General features: G+C 30.7%; 2 protein-coding genes and 1 pseudogene across 2 annotated transcripts; 1 reads left to right on the forward strand and 2 right to left on the reverse strand.

Moving 5' to 3' along the window:
• The first annotated feature begins 216 nt into the window (after positions 1 to 216).
• LOC112593443 lies at positions 217 to 620 on the forward strand (annotated as a pseudogene).
• A 9,884-nt stretch (positions 621 to 10,504) lies between these two features.
• LOC112593440 (zinc finger MYM-type protein 1-like) lies at positions 10,505 to 11,245 on the reverse strand. The gene is made up of 2 exons (XM_025337832.1): positions 10,975 to 11,245; positions 10,505 to 10,848 (listed from the first exon to the last, which is right to left on the reverse strand). The coding sequence occupies exons 1-2, from the start codon at positions 11,243 to 11,245 to the stop codon at positions 10,505 to 10,507; spliced, it is 615 nt and encodes a 204-aa protein (XP_025193617.1).
• Positions 11,246 to 18,114: 6,869 nt separating this feature from the next.
• On the reverse strand, positions 18,115 to 20,328 carry LOC112593441. The gene is made up of 3 exons (XM_025337835.1): positions 19,208 to 20,328; positions 18,833 to 19,054; positions 18,115 to 18,727 (listed from the first exon to the last, which is right to left on the reverse strand). Exons 1-3 carry the CDS (start codon positions 20,326 to 20,328, stop codon positions 18,115 to 18,117), a joined length of 1,956 nt encoding a protein of 651 aa, XP_025193620.1.
• Between the last annotated feature and the right edge of the window lie 1,087 nt (positions 20,329 to 21,415).

A 21,415-nucleotide genomic window follows, 5' to 3' on the forward strand; every position in this document is an offset into this window, starting at 1 on the left:
TTATTTATATTAGTTACACTATAATTTTAATCTTGTGCTCAATTTTTTTCGTTTAACACAAAAATAGTTTATTTATATTGATCACACTACAATTTTAAATTTAAAGTTTTTTCAAACTTTAAAATTAATAATCTAATCTAGTTCAGTTTAGTTAGTATTAAACCATCATTCGATCAAGACCTATTCTTTATTAAAAAGTTCTTTATTTTACAAAAAATGAATTTTCAAAATGTTAGCAACAATTTTTGTTCACTAGTTTCTTTAGTACGAAATAATACATATCCTAAATACCCAGAATATACAACATTTTCTTCGAGATTGAAAACATTCAACTTATTCCCGTTAACTTCATCTCAAGATAAATACTCATTAGCTGAAAGCGGTTTTGAATATTCAGGGAAAAATATATTGTCGAATGTTTTTGCTGTGGACTCATCTTACATAATTGGGAAAAAGATGATATTCCATGGATTGAACACACAAGATGGAATCCAAAGTGTATATACGTATTATTATCAAAAGGAAATCAGTTTGTTGAAAATATAATAAATAAGTACGGAAAGATTAACAATGTATGTCAATGTGATTGTGAATTTAATACACATGATACTGTAATTTAATATTTTTTTCAATTAATACGCAATTATTGATAATTTACATACCCGATGTAAATGTGTTCAAATAGCTGACAACTTTTTCTATTCCGTTAATGTTAACCAATCGACTATTGTTTTATATTCTAATAATAATTATATAACATTATCTCACGTTGATTTACATCGTTTAAAACAATTACAACATTGTATCGACTTGTATATTGTTGAAAAACAAAAGAAGTTGGAATTATACCAAAAAACATTTGATACAGCATATGCGTTGATAAAGGCCGACGTCAATGGATTACCATCGTCTTGTCAACGAAATGAATTTACAAACCAATATATTCAAAATTATGATTTTAGTTATATAAATATTCAAAGTGATGATATTTCATTCATGTACGAGTTGTTGCAATTTCATTTTAATTCATAATCAAATATGATTTTACAAGATTTGGTAATGTAATAAAAATTAAAACCTTTAGATTTAATACTCATATTTTTTGTTTGCTAAAAATGTTTATAAAAAAAATGTTCATTTTATAATTATTACTAATTTTATACTGTATTCATATTTATTATGTCATATTAAACTTAATATATTTTTTTTTCAATCTTTAAATGTACTATTTTATTTTATTTAAATAAAAAAAAAATGATAATTCAAGTTTTTTTATTAATGTATTTATTTACCGTCATCATGAATCATCATGATATTATTATTTAATATTTATGTTTTATGTTGTTATACTATTGTAAATTTTTTTATTTTATTTCATCATTTATGTTCTAATAATCGATATTCTAATTAATTTCCAAAAAATTGAAATTATTTGTTACCTAATTAGAACATTTGATTAAATACTAAGTGTTTAATTAAATTTTTCAGTTTTCATGAATAATCCAAGTTAGATAACTTATTATTTACATTTTAACGAAAAAGTTTTTTATCTATAAAAAAAAACATAACTTCTAAATTCTAGTCCTACTTAATTAGTTTTTTTTATTAAAGTAACTTAACTTCAACTAGTTGAAAAAATGACTAACTTGCCCAGCTTTGGCTATACCTAAACGTTATCATCAGACAGCAGTCATGTAAAATATTTTAGTATTTGTATTATGTACAATAATTCATAAATACTAGTTTACGATAGTGAACATCAACTACAAAATTTATTTTTGGGTTTAGGTAGGTATGTTATTATTTAGTATCACAAATTACATATTTTGTTATCAAAAAAATATAAATACTTATGAATATGTTTGAATTTATTTTCTGTTAGTTTTTAATGTAATTTTGGATGGACTTTTTTTTTCCACATTGATATGTTTAAATACCAACGTACATAATATGAAATATAAAATAATAAACACAGTAGAAAATTGGGAAAAATTCATTAATATTTTTCTGTAGTATAAAAAAATGTAGGTAAATACATGTAATGATGTAGACAATATGTTATTTAATAAGTTAACGTCAAGTATAATGTAACAAATAATTACCCATGTAAACAACTAATGAAGTAATTAACGAAGTGCACTACTATATGATGAAAAAATATTGATTACTTCAGTGTTATCAATTGGTATGTCTCTCTCGCAAGACATTATCATCAATGCTTCCTAACGATTTTCGATCATTGTACTACGTAAACGAGTAAACGAGAACTTTGAAAATGCTCTTTCTGGTGATCACTGGTTACAGGAAGTGTTAGAGAAATTTCTAATGCTATAGATATTGCAGGGAAAACATCTTTTAAGCCAGTCATATGACATACATTATATATTGTTTGTAATGGTGTAAAATCCTTATATTGTTCAGGAGATCCAAATCCAGATTCCTCAAACCCTTGTTCATCGTCAGTATCATGAAAAATATGATCTGAGACATTGTGGATTCTTTTTGGTAGTTTTATGAATTTTTCAAAACTAAAATATGCATTAGCAAATTGAACATATTCATGTCTTAGATCTAAGGCAGATACAAATTTTTCATATACATTTTCAAATCCTTGGAATGCATCCATATAAAGGCTTGAAGCATTATTTGATACATCCTCTAAGCGTTTTTTCTGGAAAAGAGAAATATCCTCGAGTAATGGTGTTGAACTTTCGTCGAATCGTTCATGAATCTGTGTAGAAACAATATCCAATATGACATAGTATGATTTTATTTTAAAGTTCTGAACTGGATCAGTGAATTCTTCATCAGATACAACTTCACCATGCATTTTTTTAATGCGTCTTACTCTAGAACACACTAAAGGTGTAAACAAAAGATTATCTTTTTTTGATTCAATCAATAATTTGTCTTTTTCTAAAACAATTAATTCAAATTTACTGTCATTTCTTTTTTTTTTTTTATTAAGAAAAATATATTTACAATCTATTTTACAATAATCAGTAAGTATGATGACAAATTTATATAACATTAAGAAAAAAAAATATTCGAATAGGAAGACCCTCAGTAGTGTCACCTGACAAGAGATTACATTAAATTATTGTTTAGTTAGGTCTTAACATTATAATTTTATGCTTTGAGCAAGTCTCGGGGCCACAGCCTTTTTAGTCTTTTGGGGGCTCGTGTTGCAGAGGATAATTTTTTGATTAAAGGATTATAATGAGTGTGTAGCTTAGAAAAGAATTTGGTATATTGGGATTTGGCCAATTCGTTAAGAGTGGGTAGTTTTAAATCGTTGTGGAGATTTTTATTTGTTACGTACCAGGGGGAGGAGGTGATTAGGCGTAAGCATATTGATTGAAAAGCTTGTAGTGTTCTAGTGTTTGAAGGCTTTGAAGACCCCCATAACTGAATGCCATAGAGCCAGATCGGACGGATTATCGCTTTATATATTGTCACCTTGTTTGTTAGGGATAATTTGGATTTTAAAAGAGGTCTGAGGAGGTGCAGCCTGGAGTTGACTTGTTTACGCTTTAGTTTCAGGTGAGGGCCCCACGTAAGATGTTTGTCAAATGTGAGCCCTAAGTACTTAACTTCATTTGCTGTTGGAAGGACTTTGTTATTGAGCGTAATTGGAGGGCAGTCAGAGTTTCGTAAGGTGAATGTTACGTGAGTTGATTTGGTTTCGTTTATTTTTATTTTCCAACGGTTTGCCCATAAGTTTATCATATTGAGGTGATTTTGGATCCTTAAGCTAGCAATTTCTGGATCGCGATGTGACGCCGAAATTAGGGTATCGTCAGCGTATGTGCCAATGAATGTGTAGAAAGTCTTTGGGATATCATGGGTGAAAACAGAGTATAGGAAAGGGGCGATGTCGCTTCCTTGTGGGACACCTGCTTTTATAGGGTGACATATTGAGTAGCTGTTTTTAAGACGAACAGTGAAGAAACGGTCTGATAGGTAGGATTTTAATAGTAGAAAATACGGGGCTGGAAGGAACTTTTTTAATTTGTAGAGAAGTCCGTCAAAGACCCGGTCAAAAGCCTGAGAGACGTCGAGAAAAAACGGTGGGGCAGATTTCTTTTTTTTCCAGAGCGTTGGATATGTGGTCGACAGTGCGGTATAGTTGGTGAATGGTTGAATGATGGGCTCTGAACTCAAATTGTGTGTGTGGGATAATATTAGCATTGGTGGCGATGGAGAGGAGCCTTTTTAATACAATTTTTTTTAAAAATTTTGGATATGGTGGGAAGAAGGCTAATTGATCTGTATGATTCTGGATTTTCGGGTGGTTTGTTTGGTTTGAGAATAAGAATTATGATAGAGTGTTTCCAGGCCCCAGGAAAGTATGATAATCTAAACAGTGCATTAAATAAGTGGGATAAATAAATTATGACTTTGCGAGGTAGATTTTTTACTATAAAGTTGGTAATTAGGTCATTACCTGGTGATTTTTTGATAGGGATTTTTTTTATTACATTGTTTATTTCTTCGGGGGATATGGCTTTGGCAGGCAGAGACATTGGGAGAGGAGATTCGAGGAAGTTTTCAACTATTTAAGTTGAGTGGGACTGGGTTGAATATCATGAGGACAGAAGCAGTATTTTAGGTGCTGAGCTAGGATATTCGATTTATCGGTGTCGGTAATGGCCCATGAATTGTCTTCTTTTCTAAGAGGAGGGATGGGTTGGTTTATTCGTAATATGTTTTTAGTTGCTTTCCACAGAGACATATTTTTAGTGGTTAAAGATTCTATATAAGTGTTGTATGATTGACTTTTGTACTTTTGGATTTCCTTTTTTATTTGGATATTTAGTTTGTTGAGTTTGGTCTTGTCATTGGGGTATCTAAAGTTTTGCCAGTGTGCCCTAGTTCTACGTTTCTCGGTAAGTAGAGCTTGTATATGAGTGGAGGTTTGGTTTTTTGTATTTTTGTTTGTTTGGGGTTTTACCGCTGCTAATGCGGCTTTTTGTATGGAGGTTGTAAGGTGATTAATAGCGTTGTTAATTTCATCGATTGATTTTAAGGAAACGTTGAGTTTTATGTCATCATTTAAAATGTTTTTGAAGATAGACCAATTTGTTTGACCGGGGGTGAAAGTTTCGTTTTGGCATGGAGGAACGTTTAAACCTAGTTTGAGAATTGTTGGTGTGTGATCGGAGGACAAGTCGTAGAGGTTGGTAAGGTCACTGAGTATATTACTTGGTAATTTCATAACAAAGATATCTAAGATATCGGGTAGTCTGTTGTTGTGAGAGGGCCAATAAGTTGGTCCAGGAGGAGCTAAAGAAGAAAAGTTATTATTGTTTATGCAGCACTGTAATTCTCTGCCTCTGGTGTTGGGAGTGCGATTTCTCCATGTTGTGTTTTTCGCGTTAAAATCACCACCTGAGACGAAGCGATGTCCCAGTGTGGAAAAGAATTCAGAGAAATGATAAATAGTGGTGATGAGACATGGAGGACAATAAATTGCGGATACAGTAATAGGTATGTTATGAGTAACAATTGAGACGCTGCATGCTAGTATGTGAGGAGAAATGTAGGAAGGTAGTGGGTGATGGGGTATGCTAGATTTGATGTAAATTGCCGAGCCAGCATGAGCAGTTCCGTCAGGGTGGCATGAATAGTATGAATTAAAGCCATATATTTTGGCGCATGTGGTAGGAGTAAAGTGTGTTTCAGAGATAAGAGCAATATCGGTATTTGTGTTGGTTAGGATGTGCTGTAGTTCGTCTAAGTGTTTTCTGAGGCCATTGGCGTTCCAGGAGAAAATGGTTAATGGATGGTTTGCATTTGAGTTAATAGTCATTAATGATTAAAATTTTATTTATAAGAGTCGTGAGTAGATTTATTAGGGGTGTGATAAGGGATTGAAAATTTTCGAGAAAAGATGAAAGTTGGGCGGAAAGTGGAGGTTCATTAGGCTCCCCTTTTTGAGGATTAGATGGGCTGGATGACTTGACTGTGTCTGAATAAGTGCGAGGAAAGGTGGCATTGCTGAAGAGCTTACGCTTTGTATTGTTTTGTTGAGTGTGTTGTTCGTTGTTGTCTGGTTGGCTGGAGATGGTTGGAATGGATGGGTCCTTGCTAACGTTCTTCGTATTTCTGGATATTTGGAGTCCTTTGTGTACAGCGCATCCTCTGTAGTTGGCAGGGTGGTCTTTCCCACATAGGGCGCAGGTAGCCGGTAGATCCTTGGATTTTTCGCACATGTCGGTGAGGTGGGCTTGGCCACAGCGGACGCACCTTGGTTGGTGATTACAGTAGGTACGCGTATGTCCGTAGTTTTGACATCGGTGGCATTGAGGTATGTCACGTCTGGAATGAGGTTCTTCAATCTTGACTATTGAGTGGCAAATAGTCCTTAGCTTGAATATTTCTGGGTTGTTTGGTGCCGGATTAAGGTCGATGAAAAAGATAGGGAGTGGAGTGTTGGGTTGGTTTTTATTCTTTATGTTGGTAATATTTCTAACCGAAAATCCGAGTTCGTTGAGGTCTTTGGTGATTAGTTCAGTAGGCGTTGTGTGGTGAAGGTTTTTTAACACGTTCACCTCCACATGTATATTTCTAATCTAGTGCCGCACGCCGCGTAACTGTTGATAACATTATATGCATGACGATCCGTGATCGGCGGTGGCCACTGCCTATGTTATTGAGGGCAATAGCCGGCGCCGATCACGGATCGTCGTATATTTAGTTTCTATTTTAAGAACATTTTTTTTTTTTAATTGTATATAGTATAATGATAGATTTAAAATATGTTAATAAATATTTGAATTAATATTTACTGTTTTATAAAATAATACTTTTTTATGATTCCTTATCAAACATATATAATATTTTTATAAAATAAACAAAAATAACTTTGTAAGTCTCGTAAATAAAAATAATAATAACATAATATAAATTACAAATCTTCAGAATAGAAAATAACTTTGGAACTTTTGTAAATCAAAAAACAATAAAATAATATAAATAACAAATCTTCAGAACAGAAATAAAAAATTAATAAAATAAAATAAAAAATAGATAAATACATTATAAATTGTAATAATAATTAATAGTTATATTTTTTTATGGTATTCTTCGAAGCAACTTTCAAGACACAAACCTGGTTTTTCTTTGCATTCAATACAATAATATATTGTATCTCTACGAATGCCTTTTCCAGAACAAATTTGACAACGTTTGTATTTGTATTTTTTTTTTACATTTTTTTCCACTTTATTGGGAAAATGTGTTTCATTTTTTTTTTTCATAATTCGAGTATTAGTATCGAAAACAGTTTGATTATTTGGTAATAACGATTCAATCACTGATAGTCTAAATTCATACAACGATGTTTTTTTTGCATACTTATTATTTAAAAAATAAGAATTTACTAACAGCAAATGTATACAATGTATACCGACTTTTTTGTACCATCTTAAAGTCTTTCTTTCAAATGGATAATAGGAAGTCATCTGATCTTGGCGATCTATTCCAGACATATGTTCGTTATACTTAAGAACTGAAATTGGTTTTTTTAATATGTTTCTATTTTTTTCAATGTCCATCATTGAATGGGGAAATTCAGTACTTATTGTCAACACTTCTCTTTTATCCTTCCACTTCATAACACAAATGTTATCCTCTGTGTATCTGCATATGGACTCTCCTTTTTTTAGTTTTTGAGCAATTACTTCATTCGGATTATGCTTACGGTTAGAGCGTAAAGTTCCAGTAACATAAGTTTTTTTTTGTAACAGTTTTCGAGAAAGTTGAACACTGTTGTAAAAGTTGTCCATGTATAATGAACGACCTTTGTGATGTAATCCACTCATAAGATTTTCGACAACAAATTCTGTATGAGTCATTGTCTCGGAAACATCATGCCCTTGTCCGGAATAAATCAACATTCTGTGTATAAATCCCCACGATTCTGTAAGCATGTACATTTTAATTCCAAACTTATGCTTTTTGTTTTTAATATACTGTCGAAACATTAACCGTCCACGCCATAAAACCATGGACTCATCAAGTGACAGATTTTTAGTGGGCTCAAATATTTCGTTCATCCTTGTATTAAAATAATTTACAATAGGTTGAATTTTATGTAATCTGTTACGAGGAACAGATTCCCCTTCAGCTGGGTTGCGGGAAAAATGTAATGCTCGAAGTAATAGAGTAAATCGATTTCTACTCATATATGTACGAAAAAATGGTAAATTAAATAATTTATTTGTTTTCCAATAATCCTCTAATCTAGGCAATTTAATAGTTCCCATATGAAATAACAAACTTAAAAATGTTTTCATTTCCGACCTATTTGTATTTACCCATCCACTGATTCTAGCTTTGTCAGAGACAGAAATTAAAAAAATTTCGATGGCATAAATATTAGTTTCCTCTACAAGCATGTCTAATAATTCATCAGTTACTAATAAATTAAAATAATCAATAGGCTTGTCTCCATTTGGTAAACATTTAAGCCCAGGTGTAGCTGTAAATTCAAAATGGTTTACATGAGGTGAATCAGTCGACCAGTTAAAATTTGTAGAACTATAAATTTCAGATAAAACCTCACCGACTTCATTCTCTCCAGAACCCACAAAATCACTAATAACAATATTTTGTAAATCGTCACCTTCATTTTCTACATCATCGCCGTCAGAACCATAACTACATTCATCAAAATCATCATCAAATTCTTCGTCAGACGATATCCATTTATCATTTTCCAAAATATCAAGTAGCTCAGCATCCGATAATATATGTGTCTTCATATTTTTGATAGGACTTCGAGAGCGATCAATTCTTGATGGACCGGCAGGAAAGTCCATATTTAAGTAAAATATAAAATAAATAGATACTTAACTATAGAATACTAACTATAAAATTAATAATATGTCTAAAAAAACAACGGTGTGCAAAGCGCAGAGTACTGTATTTGTTTTCTAAAATAATAAACGAAAATACACGGGAAACAAGAACCGACTGCAACGTATTGATTATTAATACGTTCTGAATGGCCATGTTAAATATTGAAGCAGTGTGACTATGGCCGAGTTATTTATAAATATATCTAAATATAAGTACTAGTGACGATCACGGATCGGCGGCGGCTGTCAGCGCCCTACTACTAACGCCGATCCGTGATCGGCGGCGGCGGTGAACGTGTTAAAACTACTCGGTATGATTTCTCTTCCTTCGCTTGATAAGTAAAGTATTTCACAGAATTGTCGTTTAGTAATTTGATTACTTGACGAAAGGATTGAGAAGATTTTAGTGTTAATTTGAAATTTTTGGTTGTGGTTTTGCATAGAAATTCTTCGTTGCCGATTAAGGTTTTTATTTGGTTGCAGAAATTTTGATGGTTGACTGGTGTGGTGATAAATATTGGAGGAAGAGTTGGAGGCAGTATGGTGTTTTCGGTTTGCATATTTTCGTTTTCACCCTCCTTTTCAATATTTATTTCAGTTTCATTATCTAAGATGTTGAGTGCTTCGTAGCGGTTGGGAGTAGTATATGTAAATTTGTTTTGTTTGGTATTGATTACTTTAGATGCAGGTGAGATGCCTGGAGAATTAAGACGTTTTCCGGTTTTAATTATCCAATCTGGGCTGTCGTTTGGATTGTTTTGCGTGTTTTTAGCTATGACAATTTTTAATGGTGATTTCTCTTCATCATTTGAGCCGCTCTGTATACTGTTACGTGAGGAAGACGAGTTTTTGGTGAGCGGGTTATTTTTGGCCGGCATTGTACCGCGAGATTATCTACGGGACCAAGGTCACGTATGGGTACGGTACCTGGAGCCGACGCTTGATAATTAATTGGTCTAATTATTGATTACCTTGCGATGATAAATAATTGATCTAATTAGTTTTAACACTTATTTGACCGTAAAGGTTTGCACTTGCGGCCGATTAAGTGAAAGTTGTATGTAAATTTGAGAATTAATTCCTTAAGATTTTGATCTAAGTTAGAGTAAAATCGGATGCGAATTGCATCAGATAGCGTACGCATGGCGCGGAGCAGATTACACCGATGTGTATTGCTACGCTGACCGCGGTGAACTGCTGTCATTTCTTAGTTCTTTTATATTAAATAGCATATTTTCAATGTAATTAACAGCATCTAATAAATCTATATTTTTACCTTGTAAAAATTTATGTAATGGATTTGTCATTTCAAATATTTTCAAGAATATCAGACCTGTTAAAATAAAACGCTCTGTTAACATATAGTTCATTAAACTACCTGATTTAACACTACAAATGCGATCAGTAAATTTATCATCTTTTAGATCAAACAATGTATCAATCAGTGCATCAAAAGTCTCAAAAACTGTTTGAAGTGCTGATGCATGTGAAGACCACCGTGTTGTTTCAACTCTTTTTAATCGATGAAGTTGCTTTTTAAGATAGTATTTTTTTTGATAATCAGAATATAAACCAACACGTTTTTTGCTACAGCTAATGAATTCATACAGTGTTTCCATGTTTCCAAATAAATCACGAGCTTATGTACAGCTTGAAACTGCATCTACAATGATTAAGTTAAAGCGATGGGCATAACACCAAATATATGTTGCACATGGATTTTGTTCTTTAATACAACTCTGAAGACCTTTATATTCGCCTCTCATAGATGCAGCACCATTGAATAATTGACCAATTAAAAATTCCTTCCAATTTATAGACATTTCTTGACATATTGTCTCAAACATACCAAATAAATGTAGACCTGTTGTACATATGGTTTCTTTAACAGCTACTAAACGTTCATGCACAAAATAAGTATTTTTATTAACATACCGAAATATTAATGAAACTTGTTCTTTTCGAGAAACATCAAAAGTAGTGTCTAAAGAAATACTAAAAAATTTAGCTTCTATTAATTCTTTTTTAATAACATTTAATATATTTGTTGAAATGGCTTTAATTAACTGATTTTGACGCTGACACGAAAGAAAATTATTCGCTTTTCTACCTTTGATTTGGATTTCAGTAATATGAGATGCTAATGCAGGCGAGTACTTGGCCAATAAAACTACTAGATCTTTAAAGTTACCACGTATTTCTTCATTCCAACCTTCTCGATGACCTCTGAAAGATAGACAATGTCTGCCCAAAAATAAGGTTAAATCAATCAGATGACTTATTATTTCTTTATTAAGACATATGTCAGCATCCAATTTTTCTGTTATAGATGGAATAAGTGGAAATGATGCTTCTTTGTAACTGTGTTTAATTGATGACATTATGTGATCTTCGGACAGAGTCGGACTGGCCCCGGCTTAATTATGGTAATTGGGGGTCCTTGATTTTGTATCTATTTTTATTATTATTATTAATTTGGAGTAAATAGAAATACAAAATAAATATTTTTTCTTTCAAATCAGGAAACGTATTATTGATTAAAATCTTGAAAAATTCTCAATTAACTATTAAAATAATGACATTGTTATTATCATTCTACGAATTTAATAGGGAGCTGTTTAGTGTTTATATACAAATATGTATTCATAGATTATAAATAGTGTAGAATTGTTCAATTCTTGTGACTATTAAATAATATTATATTATACGGGCATATGCGTACAATTTGGTATTTGCATTAAGTACCGTTAAATTCTGATAGTAAATGAATTATTATATTTTGGGTAAGTATTGTACTCGTGCACATGAGGCGGCAGCCCGCAAGATTATAAATAGCTTGTAAAGTCAATAATATGATACAAATTACAAGAATAATAATTTATAGTTCAACAACGTTGTATTGTTCATTTATTTTGTTTAGAATATGGTTATTTGTTATTATGGCCTTAAAGCTAAATTTAAAGATTTTAATATAACATTGTCGGTTGAATGGTTAATTTCAAATTGACATCTTGTTAGTTGTTAGTTATTACTGTTGTAGTGTTGTCTGTTAACCGTTAACCATAATTATTTTAACCGGGAGTCCGTGATTCGTGAATCGTGATGTATAAAAGGAAATACAAAGCTGGTTCTGAAAAGAGAAAAGAGATAGAAAAGCAAAAATTGCTTAAATGTGCAAATGACAAAAGTCAAAAAAACTTAGTTTTTCTACAAATGTGAAACCACTGAAACCTGTGAAAGGTAAGAATATTTTATTTTATTTTGTTATATAGGTTGTTAAAATATAAGACAATAACGCATATTATTATTAATTATTCTAGCCACTTTTCACTATACATAAATAGTATGTAATTAATATAAATTATAGTCATTATCCAGTAGCCATAATATTACTTTACAAGAAATTTGAATTTTAAAATTTATTTTTTGAACTTCTAAAGTGTTATATAAATATTAAATCTAACTATCTATGTGTGTTTTCAATTATAAGATGTAATTGAAAGTATGGTTTCTACTGAATCGCTGTCGTTTGATATGAACCCAGTCTCAAAATTAGCTCTGTCTTCTATTACCTCAAGTAATTAAGAATTTAAATTTAAATTTTGAATCTATAAAGTATTCTAAGAATATAAAATTTAAAGTTTTGTGATTTTAATAACTAGGTGAAACTGAATGCATTGCTACTAAATTAATATTTGCTGTAGATCCAAATTCTAAGTTGGCTGATTCTACAATTTCTACAAGTAATTCATATCTTAAACATTATTTTTTGTACCTATAAAATTTGAATATTAAATCTAACTATCTATAGATTTTAAATTATTAGGTGAAACTGAAAGTATTTCTGTTGTGGATCCAAATTCAATATCAGCTGAATCTACATTTACTTCAAGTAGCTTAGCATTTTTTATTAGACCTGCCAGTAATGAATCAGTAGAAATCAAATTAGCTTTTTTAAAAAGTCATCCCATTCAACCTTTTGATTTAACTAATGATAAACTTCCATTTGATCCTCAAAAAATGTATTATCAGACTTTAAGTGATTCTCTAAAAGTTCAGCGTAAATGGTTATTTTATTGTTCTTACAGTAAAAAAATATTTTGTACTACTTGTATGACATTTTGCCCACTACGTGAAAACATTAGCAATTTAGTTACTGGATTAGAAGTTTTAAATTCAAAAAATGTATATGGTACTGTTAAAAAACATGAAAAATCAAAAACACATGGTGAAGCAGTTTCTGCTTTACTGCAAGCCAACTTAAACAAAAATATAGAGAGTTGTATTAATATTAATTTAAGTGAAATTCATTCTAAAGAAGTAGAATTTAATCGTTTAGTCATTAAATGGCTCATTGATATAATAATGTTTATTGGTAGGCAAGGATTAGCTTTTAGAGGTAAAGACGAAGCAGCTTATAGTTTAGAGGACAGGACTATTAATCATGGTAATTTTTTGGAACTAGTATTGCTAATTAAAGATTATGATGTATTGAATATGCATGTTAAAAATTGTATTGAGTTAAGTAAAAAACGTAAAGCTAAAGATAAAAAAAATGATAATAATCTTCCTCGGGCCCGTGGTAGAGGAGCTTTAGTAACATTTCTATCAAAAACATTTATAAATAAACTTGTTTTAATTATTGGTAAATTTTTACAAGAGAAAATAGTAAATGAATTAAAAGAAGCCCAAAGTTTTAGTGTTTTAGTAGACTCTACACAAGATGTTGCAGTATTAGATCAGCTTGCTATTTGTGTTAGGTATGTTAAAAAAAAAAATGTTTATGAAAAACTTTTAAAATTAGTTGTGGCTTATGATTCTAGTGGAATTGGCTTATACAATTTAATTACAAAAGAATTTGCTGAAATAAATTTAGATATGAAGAATATTGTAGGTTGCTCTTTTGATGGGGCAACTAATATGAAAGGGGTTTATAATGGCTTACAATCACATTTAAAGAAAAATACAAATCCTTCGTGTATATATACCCACTGTCTAGGTCATGTATTAAATTTAGTGATGGTAGATTCATCTGAATGTTGCAAAAATGCTGAATTTCTCTTTGGGTTAGTTCAACAATCTGCTAGTTTTCTTTTAGATTCACATAAAAGAATGAAAGTATGGTCAGATTTAACAAAACAAACTCATAAAAGTCACAATAAACTCAGAAAGTTGAACTTGATTGGAACGACCAAATGGTGGAGTAAAGACAAAGCATTATCTTCTATAATTCAGTTCAATGAGCCTAATGTAAAAGATTCTCGATTCTTGTTATTCATATATTTTTTATTGGAAATAACTTCTAGTGACTCAAAATTTGATGCAAAAAACTAAATACACGGCTCATACTCTTTTACAAAATTGGTCAAAATTTGAAATAATTTTAACTGCTGCTATTTATCTTGACATTTTTACTATAAGTTCTCCTGTCTCAAAATTCTTACAATCACGCTCATTAAATTATGTGATAGCTTTTAATATGACAACAAGTTTAGTAAAACAAATTAAAGAAAAAAGAAACAATGGTGATGAAACATTTAATAAACTTATTTCTAATATTCAAAATTTTATAAGAAAAATTAATGAGGAATTGGAATTAAATAATATAGATTTTAAAATAAAAGATAAGTTTAGTAAAAATAAATGTGTAAGTAGAGTGCCAAAAATAAAAAAAATGCCTGGTGAATTAACATCAGATGAAAGGCCTGACCTTTCCGCAGAAAAAAGATTTAAAGTAGAAAAATACAACTTTATACTTGATATTATGATAAATAGTAAGGAAAAAAGATTTGTTAATAATTCAAAATTACTTAAAGATTGTATTTGCTTAGACCCTAAAAATTTTAAAAATATCAAAAGTGGTTTACTTGAAAACTCACTATTAAAACTTGCTGAATTAACAAAAATAAGTGTACACATTTTAATTTCTGAACTACAACAATTTGCAATACAATTTGATTCAATAACTAAAAATCTTAATGACACATTTTCAAAAAATGATCTATCTTTTGACAATGAATCCGACTCTGAACTAGAACTAAATATTGACCACAGTTTGGAATGCAATACATGTAACAATTGTTTAAGATGTGCTTTTAATATTTTATACGAAATTGTTCAACAATCAGGCTCTTTTAATAATATATACTTGGCATATAAATTTGTTTTGACATTACCATATACACAAGTTACATGTGAACGGACATTTTCTAAACTTAAAAACATTAAAACTAAATTAAGATCATTAATTTCTCAAGATGTAATGGAAGCTCTGTTAATGATTAATATTGAAAGAGACTATGTTGTTGATAAGGAAATTGTTGTAAATACTATTGCTAAAAGTTCGTCAGAACTATCAAGGTTATTGATTTGAGATGTTATTCATTTATATTGTTTAATTTTTTTACCTTTTATATTTTTAATATTAATGTTCATTAAAATAAATATGAATCCATGACACAATTTGAAACTGTGTTTTTCTTTATAATGTTTGATATCACGGCGGTGTAGCCAGTGTATAGTATTTTGGAGGTTGGATTCTTTTTAATTTAATTATTGTGCCTATATGACTATATGAAAAATACATGATATATAATATATGTATATGATAAATATGGAAGATGGCAATCGTATTGAAAAAAAATTAATTTTGTATTGCGAGCGTAGCGATCTTTTTTTGGAGGGCTACTGTTGGGGGCCCTTTTTTTCCAAATTGCGGACTGGGCCTTTTCGAGCCAGTCCGAAACTGTCTTCGGAAGTTTCATGCATAATTATTTTGGCAGGCCCATTTTTCCATAAATTGAATCCATGTTTTGTCCAATGACAGTTAGATTGTTTTGTTTTAAATAAAACACAATAATGATAAAATACTTTATCAATTTTTATAGAGTAGGACAACCATTTTCGTTTCGTTACACTTACACCACCTTTCCAATACCAAGATTCATGAAAAGACCGACCAATCTTATCTTTTGGAAAGTGTTTGTCCGGTAGATCATTTGACAAAGGCTGTGAAGGTCCTTTTTTGAAAAAAAAACTACAAGATCCGGAGTGAGTTTTTCTATTTTAGTGAATACAACAGGATCACTATCCACTTCAAACATTATAAAAAGTTAATTTTAAAATACATTTTTTGGAATAGTAATAAGAAATATTCTCACTTTCTAAGTCATTGAGCACAGTTTCGTCTTGTTTTTCAATTTGTCCCAAATCAACAGTAACACCATGCTCTTCAAGCAAACAAATTAATTTTACTATACATTCATTATAATAACTAGGGAACAGATTTATATGTAAATGAATATTTTTATTAAAACAAGATATTTAAGATTCGATAAGAAATGTTCATGATTTAAATCATTCCTATTAAAATTGTGCTACTTTAATTTTACATATTTTTACATATTTTAGTCATTTTTGATTTTTTCATCAATTTTTGACAACCAAACATTATCTTATTGATCAAAATTAGATCCAGAAACTTTTATCGCTCTAGGAAAAGCTCAATATATTATACAAAATTAAATATTGAAAAATAATTTAATTTTCATCTCAGTGAATTTAAGTTTTATTGCACATACAATTACAAGATTAGAAACAAAAAATATGTCCTTAAATGATAGTATACAAATTGTTGAATCAGCGATTAGAAAATTAAAACTCGTAAGGAGATGTCGTATAAAAGAAAATTGATGCTGTTATGTAAAAAAATTCAGGCTATATTGATTTTAAAACAATCAATGATATCAAGAGTGGCAGACACGCTTCTAAATATTTGGAATTATCGCCTTCTAATATTATGCGCTTCAAATATGCTCCAATTACATCGGTTGATGTAGAACGATTATTTAGTCGTTTTAAAAATATTTTGAGATCTAATAAGGGACATTTTTACATTCAATAATTTAAAAGAAATTGTTATAATTCAATGCAACAAATCATTTTGATAATTTAATTTTTTTCCCACACATTGAAACGGTACAACTAAACATTAATATTTTGGAAAAAGGCTCTTAACAGAGCCAACAATTGACACAATATTACGACAACCAATCATAACGCAGGATGAGCGCAAAACTCCACATTTTGAACTTAAGGATTAAATCCAAGTCTTCCCGTACAACATATAGACATCATACATACATCGGCGGATAGGGGAAGATGAGACAAAGACAACAATGTTTTATTCATAATTGTACATCAAAAAACATCAGAGATATGACTAAATTCGTTACAGGACAAAACACAACGATCTACCGAAAAATCGAGGTGTTTACTAGTCGATACGGATAGTAGTACTTATACTGGTATGATTCGGCAGTGAGACCAGTTTCATTCCACAGTTATTCTTCAACCTTACACCAGTAAACATCGAAGATTGAAGATCAGAAGAAACCTCAAGAGTGACTACCAGCCATAACGACCGATACGATCCCGTGTGCAACTCTTACCGAGCATCGCCACATTTTGACCGTACGGACGCAAAACGGTGACAACGGATCTCGCGGCTCTACCAGCCATAAACAATCGATACGATCCCGCGTGCAACTCTTAACGAGCATCGCCACATTTAGATCGTACGAACGAAAAACAACGACGTTCCTGACGTTCGAGAGTCACGACCGTCGAGCAACATCCGACGTGATTCCGGGCGTGATTCACGCCACGCATCTCCACAAAGCCACACGACGACTCCTGGGTGTTGTGGATTGCCTGTTATATATCTCTGTCCACGGAACTAATCAAGTGGTAACCTCTCGTTATATCCGACGTCGGAGAATGGTGTAAACCGGAACTTCGACGCGGATACTCGATGCGCCAGGGGCGGACTGGGTAGACGACAGGCATACCTTTAGAGTCAGTGATTTTAATACTTCGGGCCATTTTTTACAGAAAATTAATAAACTTAATAAAGTCAATTTTTTTTATTATTTATTAGTTATTACCTTACATAAATATGATAATATTAAAAGACTGGCTACAAATGTTAGTGATTTTACTGTACCACGGCCTAGCCCACGAACATACTACAAACTATCTGCTATGTAGACAGCAAAATAAGATTTACAATAACCACATCATACAACAAATATTTAACATACATCTATAAATATTTTTGTCAGTATAATGATTATTCTTAAATAATTAATTGCAACTAATAAAAATAAAATATAAAAGTACAATTCTGATAATAATATATATATTTTCAATAAATATGAAACATCACTAAATATTATTGTAAGTATAAAAATTACCCAATAAGCATCCTTTTCATTTCCATGGAAGTGGCACCTAATCGATCGATTATAGTATCATGAGGTACAACCATGCCACGTTCAAGATTCATAAACATGAATGCTTCTAATTTGTCGTTAGATAGAGTTGACCTAAGTCTAGTTTTTATAGTTTTAAGTATTGAAAAACTCCTTTCACAACTTACTTGAGTAAAAGCTATACTTAAAATTACCTTATATACCGTATATAAATCATTGTAATTTGATGTATGAGTCACTAATGTGTATACATAGAGGAATGCACATGAAATACACGATTTACAACGATTTTTTTCGGATAATGCACATTTTAAATCATCTTCCGTATCTGTGTGGTTTTCATTTTCTTCTTCGAAAAATTGATCGTGACAATCTTGATACAAAATACTAGCATCTATATTTGCTATGGCCTCGTAATTTTGAGCAAATTCTATCAACTGACGTTGAATATCTAAAACGTCGACCTTGGCCATGGATGCGATTTTGGACAATGATCCTTCTGGAAACATGAATCCGGGAGTTTTTAATTTTGAAAATGTTCTTGGATCAAAAAATGCAGCATCTTGAATTAGATCCTCGTTGATCATATACCTAAACAAGTAAAAGTAGTATGTCATTAAAAAATATTGCTATAACTATAACAGTAAAAAATTAACAAAATTAATATTTTCAAAACATAATTATACTAAAACATACCTATTGCTTAATTTAACGAGTGCATTGTTATAAACAACTTTATAAACTTCAACTTCAAACAATTTCTTTTCATCAACTAGTCTTTCGTCTGCTGTCAGTTCACCGGACATTTTCTTTTTAAAACGCGTTCTTTTTTTCATAAAAGTACTTGACCAAAATATGTTATCTGTTCCATCCATTTTTTCCAAAATTGTTTGTAAATGTTCAATAAATTCAGTAGTTCTTACAAAAATAATTTCAAAATTATTAAATCCTTCGATTAATTTTGCTTTTAAATTATGCAACAGTTTATATCCTTGTGTATAATTTAATTTTTTCGACTGTAAACAAGATGACGCAGTTGAACTTAAAACGAACAGTGACTGGAACACATACGCTGTTAGTATAGTTTCAAACTTCAGTATGTTGTTTATAATATTCAGAGCTTCTGATTTTGCACCAAGATCAAAATCTTTACCATTTGTAATAGATAGTAATGCTTTGATTACTGTTATAAATCTATGTTTTTCTTTAGTTGGTGTGAATAATGGATCAAATACGTTATTTAAAGCAACATCTCTGCTCCACCACCTAGTTTGTCCTATTTTTTGAAGGCGTAACATTTTTTCACTTCCAACAGAATTTTTAATAACATTTTGTTTCCACATTCCCATTCTTTTATATGATTGACTAAAAAATATAGCCAAACGATCCAGTAATCCAAAAAGATTTATAGCTTCTGAACACGAATCAGAAGCTTGTGTAAGTGTAAGATTTAAAAGATGACTAAAGCAATGTGTGTGAATAGATTGAGGTGCATCTTTTTTAATGAGAGCTTGTAAACCATTGTGAATACCACTTAAATTCGCGGCGCTATCGTACGCCTGACTTACAATATTAGACAGAGATAACCCAATATCTTCTAAAACATTTTTAATTAAGTTATATAAATCGATTGCCTTTGATGATTCTACTGGTAAAAATTTAATTAACCGTTCTTTTACTTCAGTTTGAATCACATAACGGACACATACAGCCAATTGATCGGTTACACTTACATCCTGGGTGGAATCTATGAGTAAACCAAAAAATTTTGCTTTTTTTACTTCTTTTCCAATTTCCTCTTGTATCCACTGTGAAATTAAATTGATTATTTTATTGATCGTAGTTTTTGAAAGAAATGTAACAAGTGATCCACGTCCACGTCCTCCACTTAAAGTTGTACGGTTTATACTTTTTTCAATCGCAATATTTAGATATTTTTCAAGAATTGCGTCAAATTTAGACCAACACATCAATAACTCCAAAAAGTTTCCATGGTTCATACTTCTATTATCTAGTGTGTATGCTTGTTCTCCTCTATGAGGTCTATAAGCAATACCTTGTCTGCAAATATAAATAATTCCTTCAATTATTCTTGACAGGAAAAGTCTATGTTCTTGAACTTGAATTACTCGAAGATTTCGTTGATTTATATCAATAAGAGACGAAACGTCTTTAACTTTTTTTGCTTGCATATAAGCGTAAACAGCTTCATCGTGTGTTTTAGAATTTTCATGTACTTTAATTTGTTTATAAATATTTTTTAGCGCTTACTTGTACACCTTGTACAAAAATGGAATCTTTGGTTACTGAAAAGGCTAAACACACGGCACAAAAAAGCTTTTCATTTTTCCTATCAAATGATAACCAATTTCTAGGAATTTGAGTGTTATTAGTATTAGATAATGGACGAAAATATATTTTATATGCGTTAAATGGTAGTTGATCATACTGTGGCTGTATGGGATGATTTGACATAAAACGTAGTTTTTCAGCCAACGAAGAACTATGAGAAAGTGCTTTAAAATTGTTCGAAGATATGTCTATCAGAAAATTATCATCTACATCTGATTCCGAATTCTGTGCTACTTAATCTTTATGTAGAGAATCATTGGGAACAAAATCACTTCCAAAATCAACTATATTACTTTTATCAAATCCAATTGATGAAGGAATGGAAGGCTGTATATTAACATTAAGATCTTGTATAAATTCATTATTTGAGCATTTCATGTCAAGCATTTCATCTTTCGGGATATTAATAGTGTTAGTAATGGAATAACTATAGTTATCATATTGTTTTTTAATATTACTGCTCAATGGTTCAGAAATTAATGGTTGCATATTTACTATTGAATTTTGTGTTGAGTCATTATTAGTAATTGATGGTACTGTGTCAAAATGCAATGCAACTTCAATAGATGGTCGGGTGCATGGTATAAATCCAAAATTTAATTTTTGTTGATTTTTGTCGTGAGCAATAGCTTTTAATTTTTGTCTATCAGTTTCTTTTTTTCTTGCCCATCCAGAACTACGTTTTAATTTCACCGGGTATTTATTACTATCGTCATCACCACTACGCTTGTCCATCTTAAATTGAAGATATGTTACTAATCTAAATCCCAAACAGTATTAAATTAATATATTTAAAATATTTTAATAATTTTAATATTTTAAAATTTACAAAAAATTAAAACAATTAATTTAACCCATCATTGTACTAATATTTAAATAAATTATTGATGGTAGTATAAAAGACTAGAGTACTCGAATACAAGACCG

Source organism: Melanaphis sacchari, unplaced genomic scaffold (genome assembly GCF_002803265.2).
Source record: "Melanaphis sacchari strain LSU unplaced genomic scaffold, SCAv2.0 Contig204_pilon_pilon, whole genome shotgun sequence".
In the NCBI taxonomy this organism is placed as follows: domain Eukaryota; kingdom Metazoa; phylum Arthropoda; class Insecta; order Hemiptera; family Aphididae; genus Melanaphis; species Melanaphis sacchari.